Raw genomic sequence first — 23,742 nt, 5'->3', positions numbered from 1 at the left:
GTCACAACTTCATCTTCCTATTCCTCTCCGCGTCCTTCATTCGATACCCTCTTTCTCACAGTTCACAAAGTCGCTCCACTAGCACATACCCACAGCATATGCTTCCAAGTTCCAAGTCCCTCTCAAAGCTAAGATGAATTTCAAAGCACGCCACCAACTTCCTTCCCTTATTTCTTTCCATATCCTCTATTGAACACCTACTTCCTTTTTCACAGCCCACAAAACTGCACAAAACTGCTCCACAAGCAGCGTTCATCACGCATCCTCGTCACATCTCAAACAAGGCCCCCACGAACCCTTCATCCACTATCAAAACGCTCATCACACATGGGTCACATCATCAAAGCCATAGCGGCTCCTTACTTCCCCTAAAGGACGCCTTCGGCGCTTCACCTCAAGATCAAAGTGGATCTTCGACCTTTGTAAACAATGGGCAGGTACCGAAAGGCGACAAAGTGATGGACGATAGTGTTTGAGCCTAGAATGGAGGATCGTCAGTTTATAGTGCATTGTGAGAACCGGCCCCGACTGCCGACACCCTAGTCAACGGATAGCTATCAGGTATCATGTCTCCAAGTTTGATCAGCGTCCCGCCTAACCATCTGGTGTTACTTCGAAACGTATTCAAACGTGATACATAACGAGTAGCTCGGTGTATGATGATTTGTTATCAGGTTCAGCGCTTATTGGGATTCATTGGTGAGCGGAGGAGTATCATGGGGGGATGCACCGAAGGATGAGTCTGACATCAGCAAGCCAGCGGAGACATCGATGCGACGAGTTTCTTTGATCCACCTTGATTCGTATGATGGTTCTTCGCAGCCCTAAATCATGGTTTGAACACCTCATTTCGGTATTGCGATGGCAAACTCATTTTCCCAAAGCGCCATCAATATTTCCACTCCAAGATTAGGGAACCCCGGTCTTCCAAAACCACGTATCAACACTTCACCTTAACACCATGGCAGACTCTTCTTCCTCCCTAAAGCGTGTGATGAAAATTTACACGTCTAGACTACGACAAATCCTTCAATTTCTTAAAACACGTCATCGACAGTCCACCTCAACACTGTGGCATACCCCCACCACCCCACTCATCACAGAGCCCAGCCGGATTATCAACCCCTCCCATCCCTACGCCATAAACACCTGATCTTAGACCACAGTGGGTCCACGACTTGCCGAAAGTGTGTCGTTCGAATCCCCGCTCTTAGACCGCAGTACGTTCCCATTCCATCTAGAGCTCTCCACTCCAAATCCACCGAGGATTCTCCGGCCTCACTGTCCCCACACGATCCTCAACTATCGTAAAGTGCGCCGCAAATTTCAGCCCCTTCGATGCTCTCCACCCACTTCCTTTCTTTCTTCGAATGAAGCCACAGACTGAGTATCGTACCGAAGAATATATCCGCAGTCGAATTTGGCTACTGCCAGTCCCTGTTCTATGGTCTAAACTGGCTGCTGGTTACCCTAATGACTTTCAGTATCGCATGTGCCCAGATCAGGTCCGCAGCCGCAGCCTCGACAGATGCAAGAAGAAGGCGAAACACCCGAATAGCGGTCCAATAGCCGACATAACAGAACCGTGCCAGCCAGACCATTACATTCGATGGAGCATGAACATATTTCTCCCACAGTCGGCATCACAAAAAGCACCCCGATAACCATGAGAGCAAGCAGTGCGACACCAGGCCCAGTGAAGGCGTTTGTAGATGAAATGGATATCTCAATATGCCTTGCATCATTGGAAATCGTCATATTGAAGCCCCATGCGCGTAGTGAGAGCCAAAGAAGTTCGTGTACTGTAGCTGCAGAGATCCTTTCATATACTACCGATGTATAAGAAGAATGATGTTCATGACGATCTGACAAAGGAGCATTTCGTGGACAAGGAGAAAGGAAAAAGTTAAATAGATGTGTTGACGATCCCAAGTTGATCGATAAACGATAGACCCATAGTAGCAATAGGCTATCATGGCCCAGAATACTACGTTCACGAGCGACTCCACGACGTTGTGAGCTTCTCTGGATTTCGGTATACCTGGGTGAAATAACAAAGTAGACCATCGCATGGTTTCTTAGATGTTAGAAGTAGGACGCGCTCATAGTGGCCCTATCCCGAGCCTGACTTGGTTGGAAAAGCTTCCCCGTGTGCCTAGAAAGCCTTGCAGTGTGCCTAGAAGTAGGGTGTGCAGGCTGTCGTCACGATTCAATGACGAAAGCCTGTCCTTGTCCTCATGGTAGGTGGAGGCGCAGTCTTGCACGAAACACAGCCTACACAGACTTCTAAGGTTGGTGCGGATGTTCTCCTATTACGATGACTGGGTAGCGTATATCGTGTGGCTGAAAGCTGAGCTACACGTTAAGTTTGTTCTTTCGTGGCCTAGCATCGTTCGACCCGACACCCCGTCTGGCCACATTTAGCGGCCTAATCAAGGCATCGTCGCCCCACTCCACATCTTGCTAGCTGGCTGGGGCTGAGCGATGCTGTCTCCGCGAACATTTTACGAAGGTCAACGTGAACTAGTAGATAACTCAATAGGGTATAGTTCAGGCTTTGTTACCGTGTAGCGGTATCATGCAATCCAAAAACTTGGACAGAAGGGAATCTAGCCTCAGCCTCTACCCACAACTACCTAGATACGAGCGCTGTGCTAGTGAATCAAGGTCACCTTTGAATATATAAACACGAAGATCGCCGACCATATTTTCAGCATCTGCGCGAGTTCAGCCTTCTGGCTTTGCTTGAAAACTCTTTGGGGATGGACATCTTCAATCAGCGATAGGACACATGCAATCAACAGCATCAAAGCACAATGTCGGGATTTCTTCTTCGACCACAATTGCGTCAGTCTAAAAGACCTCATTCCCGTCCACGCGAAGCCCCCAATGATGGCACACCATTGCCTCCAAAACGCTTACCAAGGGTAATCTCGACGCCAGAAGGGAAATTAGAGCCTATAAATGTGAATCTTTTCCCCGAAGGAGTGTGTACCTCCTGCCAGAGGATCACGCTTCATGGTCTCCTAAACACGCACAAAGACTCGGGTGAGCTCTGCTGGCTTAGTTACGATCGAGAACTGCCAACAACATGTCCCATGTGCAGAACGATTTTCGACTCCATCTATCGTGGAAACGAAATTGTTGGAAACATTCGTATTGGATTGAGCGTCGATGACCGTAAGCTCGAAGAAGACATATACTCCGGGAGACAAATCCGCGAAATTCTTGTAAGAAAATGCTATGGAGGCAATGCGGATATTACTCGAGGTGGCGGATTCCGCATTTACGCGAAACCAGGTGTGCAAATCTACCTCTGCACCTTTGCATATTTGCTTCTAGGTCTGACCGTCGGTAGATTCATACGCTTCAGAATTCGTGCCGGGAACGCGTGCACCATCGTCTAACTTCTCGGATGCTACATTCAAGAAGATTGTTCGCTGGATCAAGGACTGCGATGAAACGCATACAGCTTGTCGAAGCCATCTCTCGCAGTCTTCAGAAGGAACGACGCGATATTTGCCTACAAGAATTGTCCATGTTGGCTCTGCAACTAGACAGCCATATCTTCACGTTTCCCAGTCACAGCAGAACGATCGCTATATCGCGTTGAGCCACTGTTGGGGTAAGCTTCCACAAGTCAGAACGTTGAACGCAAACATGGAGCAATTCAAGGAAGAAATCATCTTTGACGATCTGTCGAAGACTTTTCAGGATGCTATCCGTATGACAAGACGGCTAGGTATCGACTACATCTGGATTGATTCATTGTGCATCGTGCAAGACGACAAGAATGACTGGCTTCGAGAATCCGAGCGCATGGGTAGTGTTTACGCGAATGCCTACATCACCCTCGCTGCAACGTGGGCGGCTGATGGGAGTGGTGGGCTGGACAGCATCCGCCCTTCGAGCAACTGGATCGAATTCCCCTGTGATGGCTCTGACGAAACCAAAGGACACATGTGGTTCACCGATGCCTCGTGGACCTCTCAAACCGACATTGACGACGCACCGCTGAATACGCGTGGTTGGGTGTTCCAAGAGAAGATTCTCTCGCGGCGTATCATCCACTTCGCCCGTTCACAAGTATACTGGGAATGCAAGAAGCGCTTTGTCGGAGAAGAATGCGAAGACAGGATTCAATTCAGCGGTGCAACCTTGGAACCGTCGCAATTCTGGGCTGATGTAAACGCCGTTGGTTATATTGGACCATTGCCAATCGAACGTGCAAATGATGTCCGCGATGCGGGATATCCCCTGACACGGCTTGATGAGTTCTACTACGGATGGAGAACCATGACCCGGTACTACAGCACTCGGCAGTTCACTAAAGCGAGTGATCGTTTGGTAGCTCTGCTGGGTATTGTCCGATTTATTGAGGAACAGACTGGGCTCCGTTGTGTCGATGGCCATTGGGATGATGGTTCATGGCGCTTCGTGCGCGAACTGATGTGGTTCCCCGAAGGACAGAAAACAAAGTCATTGCTTTGTGACGATAATCCATCTAGGCTGTGTTCGTCATGGTCGTGGGCATCTCTTGAGGGCCCAGTGGAGTACCAGTCCTTGACCGTTGCCGCCTGGGAAGACTACGGTCTGAAAGATTGTAATCTACATCTAAAGGCAATCGAAAGCACAGTTCACGTTCCGTGGTCAAGTCATGCTCTGAAGGTTTCGGGGATGCTACGAACCGTGTACAAAGGTAAACCCGGAGGAAGCGAGTACCCGTACCAGAGTAGCTCGGGAAGACGCACCTTTATAGTAACGGCAGAAGCATCTGGGGAAGCCGGTGGTTGGGTTTGCTTTGACTTGGAGGATGAAGAGCCAGAGCAGTTCTACGTTTCTCCTGTGTATCTGTCCGGCCTCAGAATAGCATGCCTTGCTCTAGTTGAACGATATGAAACCAAGAGCAGTGAGCGTTGTTTTGAGCGTGTAGGCGTGGGGTACATTGAGGTTATGATTCGTCCCGATGGTTCTCAATGCGGCGACATGAAGTTATTTGAGGCATGTGAAGAATCAACGTACTATATAATTTGAATATGTTAGCTAGGTAGGGTATTCTTATACGTAAATAACGATGCTCACCAAAAGCAATACTGAGATGGTTCTGGACACAGCGATATCAGGCAACAGAAATTGTGGTTCACCAAAGTCGAACTGAATTAAGGTGCGTAGTTATATGGTTTCAGTGCAGGGATGCCTGAATGCGAAGCTGTCGTGTTGCTATAATCGTTTAAATGAGTACCACATCGGTCCTTTTATACAAAACCTCATTGTAAGCATAGAAATGATGCATATTGCTCTAATCCAGTTGTCCATCCAGAAAGCTGCAAAAGCGCTACACCAGCAACCTCCCACTATCCACGCACGCACATCAAGGCTCAGGCCACGCAGGATCCTCAATCCTCCTAAAACACGCCACAAACTTCAAACCCTTGTTCCTCTCCACCTTCTTTCCCTCCTCAGTTTCCACTCTCATCGCCTTGACACACTCATCCATACCCACGCCCTCGACCCCATCGACCGTTTCCCCCTCCTCAAATACCCTCTCCACCCGCTCAAAACTCGGATGTTTCTCAAAATGCCCCTTCATCCACTCATGCAAATCCTGCACATCAGTAATCGTATAAACCACCCCACCTGGCCTCAGCACATACGCATACTCCGAGTTTAGCGTATACGACACGATTCTAGCTTTGTGTTTGCGCTGTTTGAAATGCGGGTCCGGAAAACACAGGAAAATTTTGCTGAGTTGGGATTTCTGGAAGAAGTTGGGCAGGAATTTCATGGTGTTGGCCCGGATGCAGGAGGCATTTTGGTAGGCGTTTGTTGATGCATTCTGGACGCGAAGGGCGCGGACTTTTTCTTGTACGTATTCTGTCACCGAGGTGCGGATTTCCATGCCTGTGAGAGGAAGAAAAAAACAAGGTTAGCGATGCTGTGCTGTTCTTAGGGGCAAATGCGGTAGAGGTGGTCGCCACGACAGCAGAAACACTGGTTATTGCAATGATGGCAGAGCAGATAAGCCAAACACAACTCTTCTGCGATTTGTACCACACTCATGCGGGGAGGTGTTGCGAAGAAGGTAAATCGCACACCTTGGAATAGGAAAAACCGCGATACTAGAAGCTTGAACTTTGACATACCGAGTATCAATGTATCCGGGAATTTGGGTGCGAGGGCGAAAAGTAGACCACCAAAGCCGCATCCTATGTCGGCAATCTCAACATTCTGCGTGATAGCTTTGAGCTCTCTCTGCTCTTCTAGGCTCACGTCATGTGACTCGTTCTGCTCTTCTCCCGTCTCTTTCTTTGGATGTTTGGCGTACTTGGGGTACAGACTCGCCCAGTCCATGTCTACGGGGCTCGTTGGGCTACATCATATTAATACCATCCTTGGTAAGACAGCAAAATCATCCTTACTATGTGAGCGAGTGATCTGAGAAAGGATTCGCATGGGCGCGTTGCCTGTAGAACTTCTTCTTGGGCAATGCGCCTTGCTGCTCTTCATTCTGCAGCGACTTCTTGTATTCTTCGCGCCTTGTGCGCTTTGCTGGTTCGCCCGGCATGGTGACTTTAATGTTGCGCAATTCTCAAATGTCAAGCAACTTGGGGACAAAGGTAGATGCAGGTGCTGAGGTAATAGTCGATTAGTTGCGTATCACGAAGCGAGTTTTTCGCTAGCGCCAGGGTCTCTGGTGCACCCAACATATCTGGAGGAAAATAAGCCATTCGTGCAACGATCTACTGCTTGTATGACACAAAGTCGCAAAGTGACGTAATACGACCTGGTTGTCGCAGGAACGCTGACTACAAAAAGCCGCACGACCTAATCGCACGCTGCATATTGGTCCGTGGGAAAAGAAAATTACGATACAAGAAGTGCAACCCCAGGTGTGTGCGCCCAAATGCTAAGTCCTATACCCAAATGCCAAATCGTTTCAATCATCAACATTACCGGAATTCAATTGCGCCTTGACACCCAAAGTCTTGGACGTGTTCCAGCTGGAGCTTCTGGAACCTGTGGCACGGTTAGCGCATTTCTATCTTGGTTGAAGTGTCGGGACTCACTTCTCGCTCTTAGCATGGAAGTAGATGCCCTCGATGCCACCCGAGACCTGGTTAAAGCAGATGTAGTAAAAGCCCTCAAAGCTCGCACCGCTTATTGTCCTGACTCGGTGATCTGGCACAAGGAAGTATTCCTTCCATCGCATGAACAAGTGCTCCTTCTGCATCCAGTCCTTGGTCACCAGTTCTTGGCGCGAAGAGTACTTTGATAGCGGCTTGTATGCAGGGAACCGCGCCCAGTGTTGTCTGTCGACCTTCTCGTTGGAGCCCCATTCTGGGTGTTGTGTAATGAAGGTGTATTTGCTTCCGATGATCTCGCCCTCGAAGTACGTCGTCAAGCTAGGGTGGTCTTCCGTTAGACCTATGAACCAATTAGTCTGCAAGTTTTGTATATGGTGTCGCAAGGATCTGTACGTACCCTTAATGCGCAAGTATCCACACATGAAGGATTCGCGCATGTCGACGTGTTTTATCTCGACCTCAACTTCATACTTCTGGCGGTCAGAGGTTTGAGTGCCTACGAAGCGACTACCGGGCCGGAGGAGAGATGACGACGTATGAGGTAGGAACTGTATGGTTATTAGCAATGTCCAGTTGCGCATTGTCTGCATGCATGCTGATGGTAACGCACCCTGTGCGCAGGGAATGGCGATGATAGATGGCTGGCTAGCAGCGAAGTTGGCGCAGCGGTGGAAAGCGGCGAAGCCTGAGACGTGCGTTGCTCTTCGGTGCCATCGTCTGTCGCAGTCATAGGCGTGGGTATATCTCTGCTCGGCGCTTCTATGTTGGCACTTGATATCTTGCCATGGGTATCGTCGGGCGCCTGGGTGGGTTCGCGGGAGCTTTGAGGAGATGGAGTTGGCTGCTGCATAGGCACATGTGGCACAGAGTTGGCATTGCTATTGTGGTCGGATCTTCGTGTTTGATTCAATTCGTGGGTAGCGATAATGCGCGCATCTTCTGGTGGACAAGTCGTGCGGCCGGCGATGCTCTCGTGCTCCACTGGCAAGACCATCGCTTCATCATCGGGCGTTGGCATCGTCCGATAGCAGGGTCGAGGAGATTACAAGCAAGGTATGGTTCGATTATACATGGAACGGAAGAAAATATGAAGGTGCGATTATACAGTAGAGGTTTACAGGACCAAGAGTAGTGGCGATGGGGGAGTATGCATGTTGGATGGATGACTTGGACTCGGCGGAGGTGTCCAGGCGGTTAGTGGGTCACTGAGCGCTGCACCTACGCGGGGAAAAGGCGCTAGTCTCACGTGGGATGACATGGGGCCAAAACCCTGAACGCCTACGGCCAGCTTGGTCACACAAAAGAGTCTCTATCTGGGGTCAGCGCGGATATTCGTGAAGCATATTATTCCTTGCCAAGTGTGCTATGGCGACCTTGCGAGCCGACCCGTAAGATCTAGCGAATCTTGGTCAAATGACCCTATTACTGGGCATATCTTCCATACATCATCATCCTCGATAGGTTCACGAATACCAGTTGACACTAGCCACAAACAGATGTAGTTCCTTCAGTTGACTCCATACGCCATTCCTTACGTCATTCGACGTCAAGCCGCGATTGTGCCACACTGCAGTGGCTGCGCGCTATCGGCAAAAGCAGCGCTGCTGCGGCTCACAAGTGGCAGCGAAAGGCTTAGATTGGCTTGATCTGTACAGTCGTGAGTTCTCATGTCAGGGTGGATGCGTGGTATGCGTACCTTGAAGTGGAGAGATATTAATGAGAAGACCAGAGCCTTGAGGTCTTGTACTAGGTAGTAGAAGACGCGAAGGCCCTCTGGATCTGATGAGTCCTGTACATCTTGAAGAGAGCCGATTTTCGCAGTCTGTGTTCGTTAACATCGCTGAAAGCCACAACAACGTTCCAACGTACCTCAAACGAGATGTGCTCGCTGCCTAACCGAATCTCCAGCTCTTGACGACCATCTTTGTTCTTCTGGGGCCACTTGGTGTCATCTTCCCTAGATGATAGGTCAGCAAATGGCTCTTGTGGTTCCGTTAGTTGAACATACTTGAGGATTTCACTGTCCTTGACGATGCGCTTGATCTCAGCTACTAACGCATCGCTGACGCACACTGAACGCGCATTAGCAGGTTCAACCGATTGAAGGTGGCAAACTCCATACTCTCTTTCCGGATGAGTGAGTCGTTACGGTAGTTGGAGTTGTTCGCATAACGGGCAGATGCGCTGCGGCCATCTCCAAGCACTCGGAAGTCGAATTCTGATCAACTGTCAGTTCATTCCTTCGAGGTTTTCTTGCAGATATTACGGACCCAAGAACTCGTGTCCGAATCGGCCCTGGTGACCAGAGCTGCGAAAATGTTAGTAATTGCACGTGCTTTGAAGACCAACAAGCTGCATACTAGTAACGCAGGTAAAATGGTTCGGTCGTCGTCATGTTCGCGAGGGTTTACTGCTGAGCCTCAAGATACGCGTATAGGAATTCTCGGTGTTTGGCTTGCGCGTCGTGGTATTGATGTTCAGTCGCGAGACAGTGAGTTGGAGATCTTGGCGGCCAGACCCCTGCAAGCCTAGCGAGGGCGGCCTTCGCTGGGAGCGACCATTTCTCGAGCAGACACCTGGAGGTAAACAGAGTCAAGTCCAGCACTGCACCCATATACCCAAGTAGCCGCCTCACCGCCAGGGCAATTCAGTCCCTTCACCCTCACCACTGACCTGCAGCTGCGCCAAACCACACCAACCTCTCCACCGCCCAAGTCGATTGATACACGTAGCATCCCACTTATTCTGGACACCAAGGGACATTGAGGGCTGACGGCCGCAACGGGAGTCACGTTATCGCAGCTGGATACTGTATAAGTCGGGACCATCGCATACACCAGCCAAACCGGCATCATGGCGGCGTTTCTCGAGAACTCGTACAGTCTGGTAGGAACACCTGGCAGTGTTGGGGCTATGGGGAAGCTGACGGAGAGCAATAGGTGCACCAGGACAACGCAGCCGATGTACCAGCACAGAACGAGCTGAAGAATGCTCTGGAAAAAGGCAGCGATGAGCAGAAGATCGAGACCATGGTGCGCTCTTGCAATTGCATCTGCCCCGCCTCGTCGAATGCGACCGTCTGACAGCTTTGCAGAAGAAGATCCTCTCGATTATGCTCAATGGCGATCCTCAGGCAGGCCTACTCATGCACATTATCCGATTCGTCATGCCCAGCAAGTCGAAGCCGCTCAAGAAGCTCATGTACTTCTTCTTTGAAGTATGCCCCAAGCACGACGCCCAGGGCAAGCTAAGGCAGGAATGGATTCTCGTCTGGTAAGCTTGTAGAAGCATGTCGTTAGATGGCCGCTAATTCGGAATAGTAATGCGATTCGATTCGACTTACAGGCGCCTAACGAATACGTACGAGGAAACACATTACGCTTCGTGTAAGACGCACCAGGATACCCTCCCGAACGTTGCTGATATCTTGAACAGGACCAAGCTACGAGACGCTGAGCTTGTGGAACCTCTACTACGTAAGATTGGTGCTCCCAATGCTTCTAATCATGTACTGACAGCTCGTAGAACCGGTGCGCCAGTGCCTTACACACCGACACGCATACGTCCGAAAGAATGCAACCTTTGCTATCGCATCGATCTTCACACATCTCCCCGAACTCATGCCAGATGCGCCCGACCTCCTTGTAACATTCCTAGACGACGAGAACGACCCAACGTGCAAGCGCAATGCTTTCGCCGCCCTCGTTTCTGTCAGCCACGAGAAGGCTCTCGAATACCTAAGCACCGTTTTCGATGCCATACCCAACCACGAAGAGCTTCTGCTACTCGCTGAGTTGGAGTTCATCCGCAAGGACGCCATTGTGAACCCATCGAACAAGGCCCGCTATCTCCGTTTGATTTTCGACCTCCTCGAATCGCAGGTATCGACCGTCATCTACGAAGCCGCGCATGCTCTCACAACCCTCACAAGCAACCCGGTCGCAGTCAAGGCAGCTGCCGGAAAGTTTGTGGAGCTAGCGATCAAGGAGCCCGACAACAATGTTAAGCTGATAGTCCTGGAAAGGGTTGAACAGCTGCGACACAAGAATGAGGGAGTCCTTGATGATTTGACCATGGAGGTTCTTCGTGTTTTGTCCAGTACCGACTTGGATGTACGGAAGAAGTCACTTAACATTGCAATGGAGATGATCTCAAGCAGGAATGTTGAAGAGGTTGTTCTCCTGTTGAAGAAGGAGCTGATGAAGACGGTGGACGAGCAATACGAAAAGAACCCCGAATACAGGTCGCTACTCATCTCTTCGATACACTCCGCCGCCATCAAGTTCCCCGAAGTCGCCGCAAGCGTTGTCGGATCGCTCATGGATTTCATCTCCGATGTCAGCAGCAACGCTTCTGCGGTTGACGTTATTTCGTTCGTCAAGGAAGTTGTTGAGCGCTTCCCGGACCTGAGGGCTTCTATCATCGAACGACTGGTTTCGACTCTGGGTGAGGTACGTGCTGGCAAGGTTTACCGAGGTGTGCTCTGGATTATTGGAGAGTTCTCCCTGGAGGCGAAAGACATTCGAGATGCATGGAAAGGCATCCGGTCATCACTTGGCGAAATTCCCATCCTTGCTTCTGAGCAAAGGCTGTTAGACGATGCGTCAGAGGGCAAGGAGAGCAGTGAACAGGTTAATGGACATGCAAAGGCGGCAACTCCTACCGGATCAAGGAAAGTGCTCGCCGATGGTACCTACGCGACTGAAAGCGCCCTGACCTCCTCCGCTGCTGCTAAGGCGAAGCTCGAGGCGGTCAAGAACTCACAGAAGCCCCCACTGCGTCAACTCCTCCTCGACGGCGATTACTACCTCGCCACCGTGTTGTCCAGCACTCTCACCAAGCTCGTCATGCGCCACAAAGAGATATCAAAAGACGACGCTCGCACAAACGCCCTCCGCGCCGAAGCTATGCTCATCATGATCTCGATTATCCGTGTCGGTCAGTCGCATTTCGTCAAGACTTTCATCGACGAAGACTCTGTTGACCGTATCATGTCGTGTGTTCGCTCTCTGTCCGAGTTCTCGCAAAGAAAGGAGCTCGAGACTGTATTTTTGGAGGACACTCGAAAGTCATTCCGAACCATGGTCCAGACGGAAGAGAAGAAGCGAGCAGCCAAGGAGGCTTCCGAGCGCGCGAAGTCGGCTGTCAATGTTGATGACTCTTTCAATATCCGCCAGTTGAAGAAGAAGGACGCGGACGGCAGCGATGGGATCGAGCAAGATCTTGAACTGGCCACAGGAGGCGATACTGCGACTGAGGACCTCACATCTAAGCTCAGCCGCGTCGTACAGCTTACCGGTTTCTCCGACTCAGTATACGCAGAGGCATATGTCAAGGTATGCCGACTTCATATTGCCAAGACGATTGATCCACTAACTTTGCCAGGTTCATCAATTTGATATTGTCCTGGACGTTCTTCTCGTGAACCAAACGACCGAGACATTACAAAATCTCACAATTGAGTTCGCGACACTTGGTGATCTCAAGGTAGTCGAGCGCCCTTCAACACAAAACGTTGGTCCGCACGACTTTATCAACATTCAAGCGACGATCAAGGGTAAGATTGTCTTATGAACATGTTTCGGTTCATATGCTTACTTTCACAGTCTCCTCTACCGATACCGGTGTCATCTTTGGAAACATCATCTACGAAGGGTTAGTTTTGTGCATCCATCATCTACAATAATTGTTAACCTGGCACAGTGAGAAGGGAGTTGACTCCAACGTCGTCATTCTCAACGATGTCCATGTCGACATCATGGACTACATCAAGCCCGCGCAATGCACAGAAACTCAGTTCCGAACAATGTGGACCGAGTTTGAGTGGGAGAACAAGGTCAACATCAACTCCAAGGCCAAGACGCTACGTGAATTCCTGAAGCAACTCATGGCATGCACGAACATGAGCTGCTTGACTCCGGAAGCGTCAATGAAGGGCGACTGCCAGTTCTTGTCGGCGAACTTGTACGCTAGAAGCGTATTCGGTAAGTTTGGAGACTCCTTTTTGCGTATCAGTCGCTAACAGAAACCAGGTGAGGACGCTCTCGCCAACTTGAGCATCGAGAAGGAAGGTGACAACGGTCCTATTACCGGGTTCGTGCGCATAAGAAGTCGCTCCCAAGGTTTGGCATTGAGCTTGGGATCGCTGAAGGGTCTGAATAAGGTCGGGGTTGCATGATTTGTCGGCTGAAAAGCACTGTCACTCGTCTGGGGTAACGGGAGATGGGCGTTGGATCCTAAATAAACGGTAACAAAAGGAAGGCTTCCGGCTTGGCTCTTAGTTTAAGGGTGTTCCTGCTTAACGCGTTGGAGAAGAGACATGATGGGTGGGATGAATGTTAATTTAGCATTACCGTATTGAAGGCACAAGAATTCAAGATTAAATCCAATCAATCTGTGAGTGAGGCTCATTGTCATGTTGTCTGGGCTGGGCTGCTTCATGGTGGAGATGCCTCGGTTCGCGTCCAGCGCAGGGTCCAGCGGGTTTGCTTCCTTTTTGTTTAGCACCAACTGATCCGGAAGGATCCGTCCTTGCAGCAGGCACCTACGCATGAGCGTGACAGAGGTCAGCTTACCAACTGTCTAAGCTTGACGTTGACTCGACGTTGATTCCCGTCGCCCTCTTTGTACAGCATGCTGTGCGTCTCCTTTGACTAGCTACAACAACCATGGCCTCGATGGCTGGCTCCGACGATCCCTTTAGCGACCCTCTTCTCGATACCACCACTCCTTCGCAACCACCACATTCGTCTGAACCTACGCAGGAGCATACCAACGTTCCCGATACACTCGCTGTTGGCAGAAATGCCTCGTTAACCTTGGGAACCGATTCCCTCATCGTCTTAGGTAGGGAAGCACTACCCATGGACTGCGAATGTGCGCCTCACACAATACAGATGAAGCGCTTCTAGATAGCAAAAGCGCCAGCTGCTGCGGCCTGTCTCTTGCTGGCAGTAAGCATCTCCACGGCGTCTAGACCCCCAACCTCCCGCTTACGCTGCGCAGAGAACAAATCCACTCGTTCCATACCCTTTTACCACATCCTCTGGGCTGAGCACTCCGAGGATGGTCAGGTCACCATACAATACGCGCAAACCATATCGAAGAAAGGCGTTCGTCCCGCTATTGTTAGCTACGCCCTCGACAAACCAGACAGCCGCTTAACAGAAGCCTGGATAGAGAAGCTCTTGTCTCGCGCATACGGCGCATCGCAACGCCGCAAACGAATCAAAGTGCTCGTCAACCCCTTTGGCGGACAAGGCGGCGCCGTAAAAACATACCACAAACTCATCGCGCCCATCTTCGCCGCAGCCCGCTGCGACCTCGACGTCGAGAAAACCACACACAACGGCCACGGCGTGGAAATCGCACAAGAGCTAGACATCGAAGCATATGATGTCGTAGCCTGCTGCTCCGGCGACGGCATCCCCCACGAAGTGTGGAACGGCCTGGGTAAACGACAGGATGCTGCTCGTGCGCTGCACAAAGTCGCCGTCGCGCAGCTACCTTGCGGATCAGGCAATGCTATGAGTCTGAACTTCAACGGCACCGACGACCCCAGCCTCGCCGCCCTCGCAGTCGTAAAGGGCATCCGAACACCCCTCGATCTCTCCTCGGTAACACAAGGCGACCGCCGTACACTCTCCTTCCTCTCCCAAGCCGTTGGCATAGTAGCCGAAACCGATCTTGCAACGGAGCACCTCCGCTGGATGGGCGCTGCACGCTTTACCTGGGGTTTCCTCGTGCGTCTGATCAACAAAACGTGTTACCCAGCCGACATTGCCGTAAAAGTCGAATACGACAACAAGACGGCCGTCCGCGAAGCTTACCGCACTGAATCCTCTAAACCCCCTGGCAGCAACGACGACGATCGCACGTTACCCGCTCCCGACGCCGGTCTCCCGGGCTTGAAATACGGCACAGCAAATGACCCCTTGCCCTCTGGTTGGGAACTCATCCCCCACGACAAGCTCGGCAACTTCTACGCCGGAAACATTGCTTACATGTCCCCCGACGCGAATTTCTTCCCTGCGTCTCTCCCTGCGGACGGCTGTCTCGACCTCATCCGCATTCGGGGAGATATTCCGCGACATACGGCCATCAAGACGCTGCTGGCGATTGAGAATCATACTTTTTTCGATCTGGAACATGTGGATTACCAGAAGATTAGTGCGTATAGGATTATTCCAAAAGGCCAGCGTGATGGGTATATCAGTATTGACGGGGAGAGAGTGCCGTTTGAGGGGTTTCAGGTCGAGGTGCATAGGGGGTTGGGCACGGTGTTGAGTAAGAGTGGACATTTGTGTGAGGCGAGGGGTGTGTGAGGTTGGGAGGCAGGCAGATGGACGTGAATGTTGAGGTGCTTCCTGTGTGTTTGTGAGATGTGTGTGTAGAAGGGCGTTGTGTTTGGACGTTGGGATACCATTTCCTTTTTGTTTTTATATCCTGATCGCGATATCCCAAGTTGTTGTTGTTGTTGCTTAATATCGGATTTGCGTTTACAACATGCATATTTAGTTTGCTATAAATCCCCCACCCAATCTCGTTGATCGCATCTACGATAACAGCAGCAATCTTGCATTTACTCCTTACCCAAATTCATAGCTACCGTGCTCTGATTGTTCGTTTTTCTCTATATAGATTTCTCTTCTTTTTCCATCCATAGACATGTTAATCGTAACAAAACCGAAAATTCGAGATCATGACGCACAATCTCCATATAACCACTGTCGAATTTTTTTTCTTCCATAGTCGCCCCTCTTACTTACCCACCCGACCTCACCGCTCCTAGTTATCGCCTTAACCACCCCTCCCTATGATATACTTCATGCTGGTTTTTCTCATAGCAAATGCTCGACTACTATATCGGCCTAATTTTAAACTTTTCCATCGAAAGCAACAAAGCTCAACAACATAAAAGCTGCTTGGCGCAGCGGAAGCGCGCCGGGCTCATAACCCGGAGGACCTCGGATCGAAACCGAGAGCAGCTAGGAGTTGAATCTGTTCTTTTTGAACATATATTTTTGTGTGGTCGTGCTAGTGGTAATGGTTCGAGTTTGGGTGTTGGCTGGCCAACTTCTTTTGCTTAGCTTGGAGATTTTTTTTACCTTAGCTGCGTCATACTGTCAACTGTGTCGCACTCATAAGGTTTTTTTTTTTTTCATAATTGCAAAAAGCTCACTATTGGGACATTGGTTGAGGGGGAAAACTAGAAGTCAAAGAAGAATCATCAACATGATATATGATATAACCCCGTCACAAACGGCCACACGCTATGCAAAAATGCCACGTCCACCATTCCCTCATTCTAATAACCCCCGCTCTTCCCCTATCCATCTTAAAATATGAAAACCCCCCTCCCCCTTCCAAATCCAGTGAAAATTCAAGATGCAGTAACAAGCACATAACTAGTAATAGCATCCATCCTCTCCTTGGTCAATTTCAACCCCACTTTCAGCAACTCAGTCGCAACCTCCTTCTCCTTCCTCTCCAACTCATTATACCTCTCGCGCGTCAACAACCAAGCCACACTATCGTTTTCCGCCGCCACGGTACCCGTACGATCTGTTTCGCTGAAAAACGGAAGCTCACCACACGTGGTACCGGGCAAGATGACTTCGAAGAAGGAACCTTGATCGAGTTGATACTCTGTGCGTAAACGACCCTTTTCAAGAATGTAAAAGCCGTCTGGGTCGTCGCCGCGCGAGTACAAGACGGTTCCCGCGGGGTATTCTTTGCGCTCAAAGTAGGGTGCTACTGCATGCCAGAAGTCTTCGTTCTTGGTGGATACGTCTTCGAATGTTTGGAGAATAATCTTCAGTGGTTGAGCAAAGTTGCGCCAGCGCGAGGGGGCGACTTGGGTAGTTTGATTGTTGTTGGTGTTAAGCGAAGAGTTGTCTGCTATAGCGAGAGAGTCTTCGCCGGACTCGCGCATCGTGGAGCGGGCGGCGATTAGACGGGCGCCGCGGCGCGGGGAGGAGAAGACAGGATTTAGGGAGCTGGCGCCGAACGAGGTGGGCGAGCCGCCTGTTGCGATGGGTTCGTTGCTCGCTTTCCCATTACCAGAAATACTCATCGGAGGGGTGGTTTGCGGTTTCGAGGAGTGGCGGTTCCAGTGCTTGTGGAAGACCTCTAGAAGCTCGTTCTCACAAGATTCAAGTGCTGTATTTAGGTCCTCGAAGACTTGTGGTGGAGGGCATTCTTCATCACCGTCTTCATCGAGCAGACCTACGTTTTGAAGAGCTCGACCGACTGCATCGGCAAACGAGACTCCAGAGATGATCATCTTGACGTTTTTGGTATTCAGGATGCGGTTGATGCGCTGGAAACCTTCTGAACTCGAAAAGTCGACGTCCATGACATGTGTGAAGTCGACAATGATGAAGCTGATAGGGTTCTTTTCAAAGTTGTCGTCGTCGATCAAAGAACGCATGTACTCTTCTACCGAAACGATGGTCCCAAAGAACAAGAATCCGCCTAGCTTGATGGCGCGGATCTGACCACGCACCTTGTTGAGATAGCGAGAGTCTGATCGCGGGCGGCGAACAGTGGACTCTGCGATCATGCCACTGTATGTTCCTCGAATGGCTGAGTGGCGCGAGCTTTGCACCACGTAGCTGACACATGCAAGGACAATACCGACGAAGATGCCAACGACGAAGTCGTGCACGCCCATGATGAGTACGATGGCCACGATAGTCAGGTACTCCAGTTTGTGGCACTTGCCGAAAGTATCCCAGAGAGCTTCCTTCATGAGGTCGATACCGAGAAGGAAGATGAGTGCGCCAACCAAGCAGATTGGGATGTAGCCAACCATGGCTGGGCCCGCGACCCAGACTGCAGTCGTTGCAAAGGCAAGCATGATACCTGCCAGTCGGCTGTTACCACCATTGTCAACGAACATGACGCTGTTGGCGTAGACTAGGTAGTTCTGATGGATGTGTTAGCACCACGTTGTTGACGCATGTCAAGTAGTTCTTACCTGAATACTACCGAGGCAACCGGAGAGGGTATTAGAGATGCCGTGAGCGATCAACTCTCGGTTGACATCAAGGTTGTCTTCCCGGACTGCGGCACCTAAAGCAGGGACATTGATAGGAACATGAATAATGCCGAAGAACGAGAGGGCGAACATAGTCGGGATGGTGCTGGCAAGTGCCGCTCCATCTATGCTGCCGAATTTGAAGTAAGAGTAGAATCTGTAAAACTTGACACCAGCTTCTGGCATCTCAAAGATCCATCCTGCGTTGCGCACAGGCTCGAGGTCCTTGTGTAGGATGCCTTTGACGATTAGGTAGAAGACAGCAAATATAGTGATGAAGAAAGCGGGTAGAACGAATGGGCTCTTGGACAGACGCCGTAAAACCATGATGGTGATGGCAAGGGCAAGGGGCAGTGTCCATAAATACCATGTGTCGCCGGAGAACAGCTTCTGTAGGGTAGGGAGATCGTAGTTAAGGTTGCCCTCGAGGCGGGCGGAAACCTCAATGCCCGTAACAACAAGGAAGAAACCAACACCTCCGATGCAGCCGATCAGAATGTGTCTAGGGAAAAAGCTGACTAGGTTGCCCAGCTTGAAAGCTCCGAGGGCAAGGAATATGAGACCTGTCAGAATGGAGCTCAAACAGTAAGAGACGATGGTAGTGGCTATGATGGCCTCTGGTGGCTTGCCCTCCATCTGGTCCATGATGGAATATGCCATCTTGTGGAAGAAAGGTACCACCTCAATCATCTCGGAACCAACCCCACCCTTGAAAACAGACAGTCCCAACGAGTAGCAGAGTTGTGATACGATGCAGCTCACAAAGAAGATGGAGATGCCATCTGGACCGGTGTTGCTGAAGATGGGCGCGCCAAGGGGAAACAGGATGTAGCCATAGGACAACGCATCCAAGAGGTTCAGAAGTAATCCCAAGAATACGGCAGAGGTAATCTGAACGGTGCTGAGAGCGCTTGAGACGAGTGCGTCCTTGGTATAGTTCTTGGGGTTTGTCAGAGACTGACCCACGCCCAAGATGTGTTCCCGGCCAGCAATGAGGGTCTGCTGGAAGCGCGATTTAGACTGTTTTGTCCATGGCTGGCTCTTGTGTGACTTCTGCTTTTGTTGCGGGTCCGGGCGCGACAGTCTAGTTTGGGGCAGTAAAGGTGTCCGCTCGGTATCCTCGACAACTACACCCGGCACGTTTGCGCTCCCCGGTGCTCTCTTCGCGTTCTGTGACGTCGCGCCTGGTGGCTTGGGGCTGAAGAAGCTCTTGTCTTGCTGTGGCCCGATAACAGTATCGGGGGTTTCGGCCTCGCTATCCTCCTCGATGGTGTCGGTCCAGCGACCCGTGTCTATCGACGCGCGCCCCTCCTCGTTGTCCGACAAGACACCACCATGTCTCCCCGCGAAGGTGTCGGCGTCGGCGAAGCTGTGGCGGTGCGGTCGGTCTTGGTAGTCTTCGGCTTCGAGGGCATACGAGGCCAACTGGGAACTCCTCTCGCGCACGCCTTGCGACGAGTACTGTGGGGTATCTAAACGGCAGTCAGCAGCGGCCCATGGATGCGGCTTGGGAGGTGTACCGGCGAAACCATGCGAGGTTTGATGCGCGAAAGAGCGGATAGGATTGCGCGTATACGACCCAGCGAGGGGCCCTGAGGTGATTGATCCCCCTCTTATCCGGCGCGGGAGGGAATGTCCGCCATGCTCAGCCTGCGACGGATCCTGAGCGAAGTCGGCTTCGTTGACGCTATCGCTGGTGAAGGGAAGCTGTTGCTCTGCGCCGGTTGAGTCGCGAGAGAACAGACGTGACGGCATGGCGCCTGATTAAGAATAATTACAGGTAACAATCCAAACTCAACGAAGCATCTCCAGACTCAAGCAAGTTCAAGTGGAGAAAGTCTAGAGACGAAGGCGCGCGGTCCAGGTGGGTAGTAAGGGACTACCGGCAGCTAGACACAGCTGGAGGCGGATATAACAATGCCTCAACGCGACACAGGTGACAATCAAAGAAGCTTCCTCGGGGATCAGACATGATAGTGAAAGGCCGTCAGTTACAAGGATTGCGCGGCTTGTCGGAAAGCATGGGGCGCTGCAATAGGGAAATTTTCTGCTGAGAACCGTGAATCGAGACCCAGCTCGGTACGTCACCGGCCGCTAACCCGTCGCAACAAGAATCATCCTTTCCTCTTGCATGCTTCCCACCTCTCAATTGGGTTTCCCACCATCCCCGCATCCTGCCGCGTATCCTGATCTTCAGTTCACCCGTCGCTTGATTTCGTTTTTGCCTACTTGCACGACGCAAGATGGCGTCAAAATGCTCTGACATGTGAGCATCGCCGTTTTCGCTGCCACTCGCTTATGCACCTCAACCAATGCCGCGACGAATCCCACACGTTCATGCATCGCGGAGCGCACCGCGCAGACCTGTAGGTGGATCCATTTCCGTCATGCGAATTGTCAAAATCCCTTTATACGAGTCAGGATGTTGTCTATCTTGATATATCTCATCGTTCTACACACAAAAGAGTTGGGCAGAGAGTTACATCGATTACTCAAGACATGTAAAATTGCGGTTCCGCTTCTTCGAATAAAATCCATCTCATGTGATGTCCGTGGCCGATGTAGAAGCGCCGTTCCATTTGCTTCTGGCTATACTCAACGTCCCTCAACAACCCCGCTTCAATGTCAGTCGGTTGCATGTACAGCTCCGACAGGACGGTCATCATGCGTAATCCATTAAACACATGCCCAGAAGTCTGCAGAAAACACGCACCTGCATTACTGGAAGAATAATGCCTCAAGTGCCTCGACGCTGTTTGCTACCTTGCACCAACACTCGAAGAACTGCACAGTCTTGCAGATTGTGTGAATCACTCATCGTTGCGGCAAAGTAGGTGTTGAAGAAGATACCCCATTCGATGGAAGCTCGCTGGGCAATGCTGAAGGCAGCTCAGATGGCTCAGATTGTCGAGCAGAACTTTGCTTGTGTTGGCTCTCCTATGCATACTTTTCATATACCGGCGACATCTGTCCATGGTCTGGGTGTTGGGAGGAGTACCCTGATGCCCCTTCGACATATTTCGACACAGCAGCTTCTCTCTTGTACTTGGATGCTCTCCGAGCGAAAAAGACGGCAGCTGCAAACAGGCTCAGTCCTGCAGCCCCGCCGATAACAATACCCGCAATAGCTCCTCCAGAAATACCAGAACCCCTTTCGATATGTTCAGTCACAGCGGAAGATGTTCTAGCAGGTGCCTCTGTTCCCAACGTTGGTGCTGAAGCCATCGATGCCGAGGACGCTTTGGGTGTCGGTGCTAGTGTTGGCAAGTCCGTTAAGCTTGACACGCTCGACGAGAGCGTACGCTCCAGCACCCGTGCCAAAGTCACCACTCCAACGGTACTTGTACAGCAAGCAGTGTTGTCGCCACAACACCATCGCTCGCCGTCGGCTTGTCCGTTGTCACATGGCGTCATTCGCGCAATGCCGAAGGAATCTCGCACTTGGTCGCAGACGTTGAGACATTTGCTACTGTTTATAACATCATCGGCCCAGAAATCTACAAAGAATCTGGACGGGTGTCAGTATCACTTAACATTGACATCAATGTAATAGCTGCTTCCTTCGTTTCCTCCACCTCATCTACCATTGCTCGGTTCTGGCATAGGCCGTTGGGGAGACATTCGTTAGTCGTGTCGCCATCCGTGCTGTTGCCTCAAGCGACGTTCTCGCGGTCGATACCACAGCACATCGTTGAGGGGCCACCGGAGGTACACGGCTTATACTGGTTGTAGATAGGACACACAGGGATTGCTGTGCCGTTGGCGAAGTAACATGTTCCAACCATTCCGGACTGCGCAAGGACTGATCCAGCGAGGAAGGAGAGTAAGGTGATGAACAGTATCGACCGCATGCTAGAATTCTTCCAGATGACGGTGCTCGTAGACCGACAAACCAGGAAAACTACCCAACTGAACCGAAAGCGTGAAGTTGAACAGCAGAGAACAAGAGACTCAGAGGCCGCTCCAACAGAAATCGGCCCATACACCTTGTGTGAACACTCAGCACCATGGATGAGGCCCCAGGAGCTACGGTTAAGACTGATTACACAAAGCATTTCTGGGTGCAGCTTAACCCCTTCTAGCTATCGATTCGCTCACAGGAAATGAAATTGTCAAAGCGTTTGAGATCCTTCGAGCGGGAAGAGGTTTAGCGTAGGCTGCCTAAGGCATATCACGACGACTTGCGACGCCTTACGCTTAAGCATTAGAAGTCGTGCATCAAGAAGGCAAAGGATGCTACTTAATAGTTCGGTTGGGCTAGGAGAGCGTGGTTCAAGAATTCAACATATCAGCTTTAGGTTCAGTCTTGGGGTGTTGGAGGATGAGGCGGTATACACATTCTTTACCGTGTCAAGAACGGAAGAAGCAGGCCAAACCCTCATCTCACAAGATTTTCGTGATCGATATCGCGCGAGGATTCAGAGGGATATTGTGAGAGGTCTTCCGCTGGTTGGACTGTGTACTCAAGGCCGCTGTAGTAAGCAAGGATGGTAAGATCGTCAGTGTTGGTAGGTCTGCTGATTCTTATAAGCCAATGCGCCTGCTGTTTCGAACCGTCTCAGCTACGACAGGGCTGACAATATCGAATGTGTCTGCACTTAGAGTTGCGGGAATGTTGAAATATTAGGTTCAAGCAATAAAACCGTACACTGACATTCTAGACAGCGCCGTCGATCAACCTTAAATTCAGAACATACCTGAACATATCTCATTCATGTATACCTGTCGTTGCCCGTTTCACAGCGGCAAGTAGATGGATCAGCCTATTCCTTTTCCGACCCCAGATACAAGCTTCATGCTACCACCTTCGTCCACATGTTTAACCTTCATCCACACGTTTAACCTTCATCCACACGTTTAACCTTCATCCACACGTTTAACCTTCATCCACACGTTTAACCTTCATCCACACGTTTAACCTTGCTCAAACTACACGTCCCTCTCCTTCCTTCATCTTTCTATGATCAAGCGACTCAATTCAAACCACAGATACTCTGCGATGTGGCGATCTAAAAGTAAGATAACCCAAACCGAGTTTATAGATGGATTGAGTGCCTGAGAAGATGGCGGAGCTATCGTCATATCCTGTAGAAGGGGCGACTTGAACGCGGATTCCTAGGTAGACAAGTGGGAGACATGGGCCGGTCGGATCATCTAATTTACTAGCAAGGTAGTTGTGGAAGGACAGGAAGCGGCACACAGTCATATACGTATTGCAGTGTGCCATGCCAGCTGTGCGGAGATAAGGCACGCCGTGCCTTGCTGGCGGCGCATAAACACCGTACTACAAGTTCCTGACGAAGCATACCACAATGTCACCAAGGTACTCAACCCCGTTTTCGTCCGTCCGCACCACGTCCGTCCGCACCACGATCACCTCTAGTGCTGGGTTTTATACTAAATTTGTACAAGGAACTTAAATGAGAGTACTGTGGTTGCTTACCAAGCCTACCAATACCGGAAGTACTAGCATTCAGCTACCGTTACCAAGCCCGTTGTTCCGCCGGTGTTGATGTAGTGATGGTAACGTCGCTATATGAAGAGCCGGTAAGTGGTAGACAAAGAAGCAAATTAGAATCTCATCTTTTTGAGCATATACGTCTATTTCAAATAATC

The 23,742-nt window shown here is 50.7% G+C and overlaps 7 protein-coding genes across 7 annotated transcripts; 3 read left to right on the top strand and 4 right to left on the bottom strand.

Moving 5' to 3' along the window:
• Window positions 1–3,660: 3,660 nt before the first annotated feature.
• Window positions 3,661–5,034, top strand: ALTATR162_LOCUS4458 (uncharacterized protein; the record flags this gene model as incomplete). Its single annotated transcript, XM_043312069.1, has 1 exon — window positions 3,661–5,034. The coding sequence occupies one exon, from the start codon at window positions 3,661–3,663 to the stop codon at window positions 5,032–5,034; it is 1,374 nt and encodes a 457-aa protein (XP_043168004.1).
• Window positions 5,035–5,371: 337 nt separating this feature from the next.
• Window positions 5,372–6,565, bottom strand: ALTATR162_LOCUS4457 (uncharacterized protein; the record flags this gene model as incomplete). Its single annotated transcript, XM_043312068.1, has 3 exons — window positions 5,372–5,901; window positions 6,144–6,370; window positions 6,420–6,565. The coding sequence occupies 3 exons, from the start codon at window positions 6,563–6,565 to the stop codon at window positions 5,372–5,374; spliced, it is 903 nt and encodes a 300-aa protein (XP_043168003.1).
• A 385-nt stretch (window positions 6,566–6,950) lies between these two features.
• Window positions 6,951–8,103, bottom strand: ALTATR162_LOCUS4456 (uncharacterized protein; the record flags this gene model as incomplete). Its single annotated transcript, XM_043312067.1, has 4 exons — window positions 6,951–7,017; window positions 7,068–7,425; window positions 7,483–7,633; window positions 7,696–8,103. 4 exons carry the CDS (start codon window positions 8,101–8,103, stop codon window positions 6,951–6,953), a joined length of 984 nt encoding a protein of 327 aa, XP_043168002.1.
• Window positions 8,104–8,717: 614 nt separating this feature from the next.
• ALTATR162_LOCUS4455 (uncharacterized protein) lies at window positions 8,718–9,480 on the bottom strand (the record flags this gene model as incomplete). The annotated part of the gene is made up of 7 exons (XM_043312066.1): window positions 8,718–8,732; window positions 8,782–8,907; window positions 8,955–9,042; window positions 9,094–9,157; window positions 9,208–9,303; window positions 9,356–9,393; window positions 9,446–9,480. 7 exons carry the CDS (start codon window positions 9,478–9,480, stop codon window positions 8,718–8,720), a joined length of 462 nt encoding a protein of 153 aa, XP_043168001.1.
• A 458-nt stretch (window positions 9,481–9,938) lies between these two features.
• ALTATR162_LOCUS4454 (uncharacterized protein) lies at window positions 9,939–13,263 on the top strand (the record flags this gene model as incomplete). The annotated part of the gene is made up of 10 exons (XM_043312065.1): window positions 9,939–9,971; window positions 10,025–10,117; window positions 10,180–10,358; window positions 10,406–10,471; window positions 10,521–10,561; window positions 10,611–12,421; window positions 12,471–12,642; window positions 12,692–12,740; window positions 12,789–13,069; window positions 13,118–13,263. The coding sequence occupies 10 exons, from the start codon at window positions 9,939–9,941 to the stop codon at window positions 13,261–13,263; spliced, it is 2,871 nt and encodes a 956-aa protein (XP_043168000.1).
• Window positions 13,264–13,753: 490 nt separating this feature from the next.
• Window positions 13,754–15,409, top strand: ALTATR162_LOCUS4453 (uncharacterized protein; the record flags this gene model as incomplete). Its single annotated transcript, XM_043312064.1, has 3 exons — window positions 13,754–13,931; window positions 13,982–14,038; window positions 14,091–15,409. 3 exons carry the CDS (start codon window positions 13,754–13,756, stop codon window positions 15,407–15,409), a joined length of 1,554 nt encoding a protein of 517 aa, XP_043167999.1.
• Window positions 15,410–16,467: 1,058 nt separating this feature from the next.
• ALTATR162_LOCUS4452 (uncharacterized protein) lies at window positions 16,468–19,881 on the bottom strand (the record flags this gene model as incomplete). Its single annotated transcript, XM_043312063.1, has 2 exons — window positions 16,468–18,015; window positions 18,067–19,881. 2 exons carry the CDS (start codon window positions 19,879–19,881, stop codon window positions 16,468–16,470), a joined length of 3,363 nt encoding a protein of 1,120 aa, XP_043167998.1.
• Between the last annotated feature and the right edge of the window lie 3,861 nt (window positions 19,882–23,742).

Source organism: Alternaria atra (assembly GCF_907166805.1).
Source record: "Alternaria atra isolate CS162 genome assembly, contig: 23, whole genome shotgun sequence".
Lineage (NCBI taxonomy): Eukaryota > Fungi > Ascomycota > Dothideomycetes > Pleosporales > Pleosporaceae > Alternaria > Alternaria atra.
Note: the sequence above shows the minus strand (reverse complement) of the source record. Positions and strands in the feature narration are given on the sequence as shown.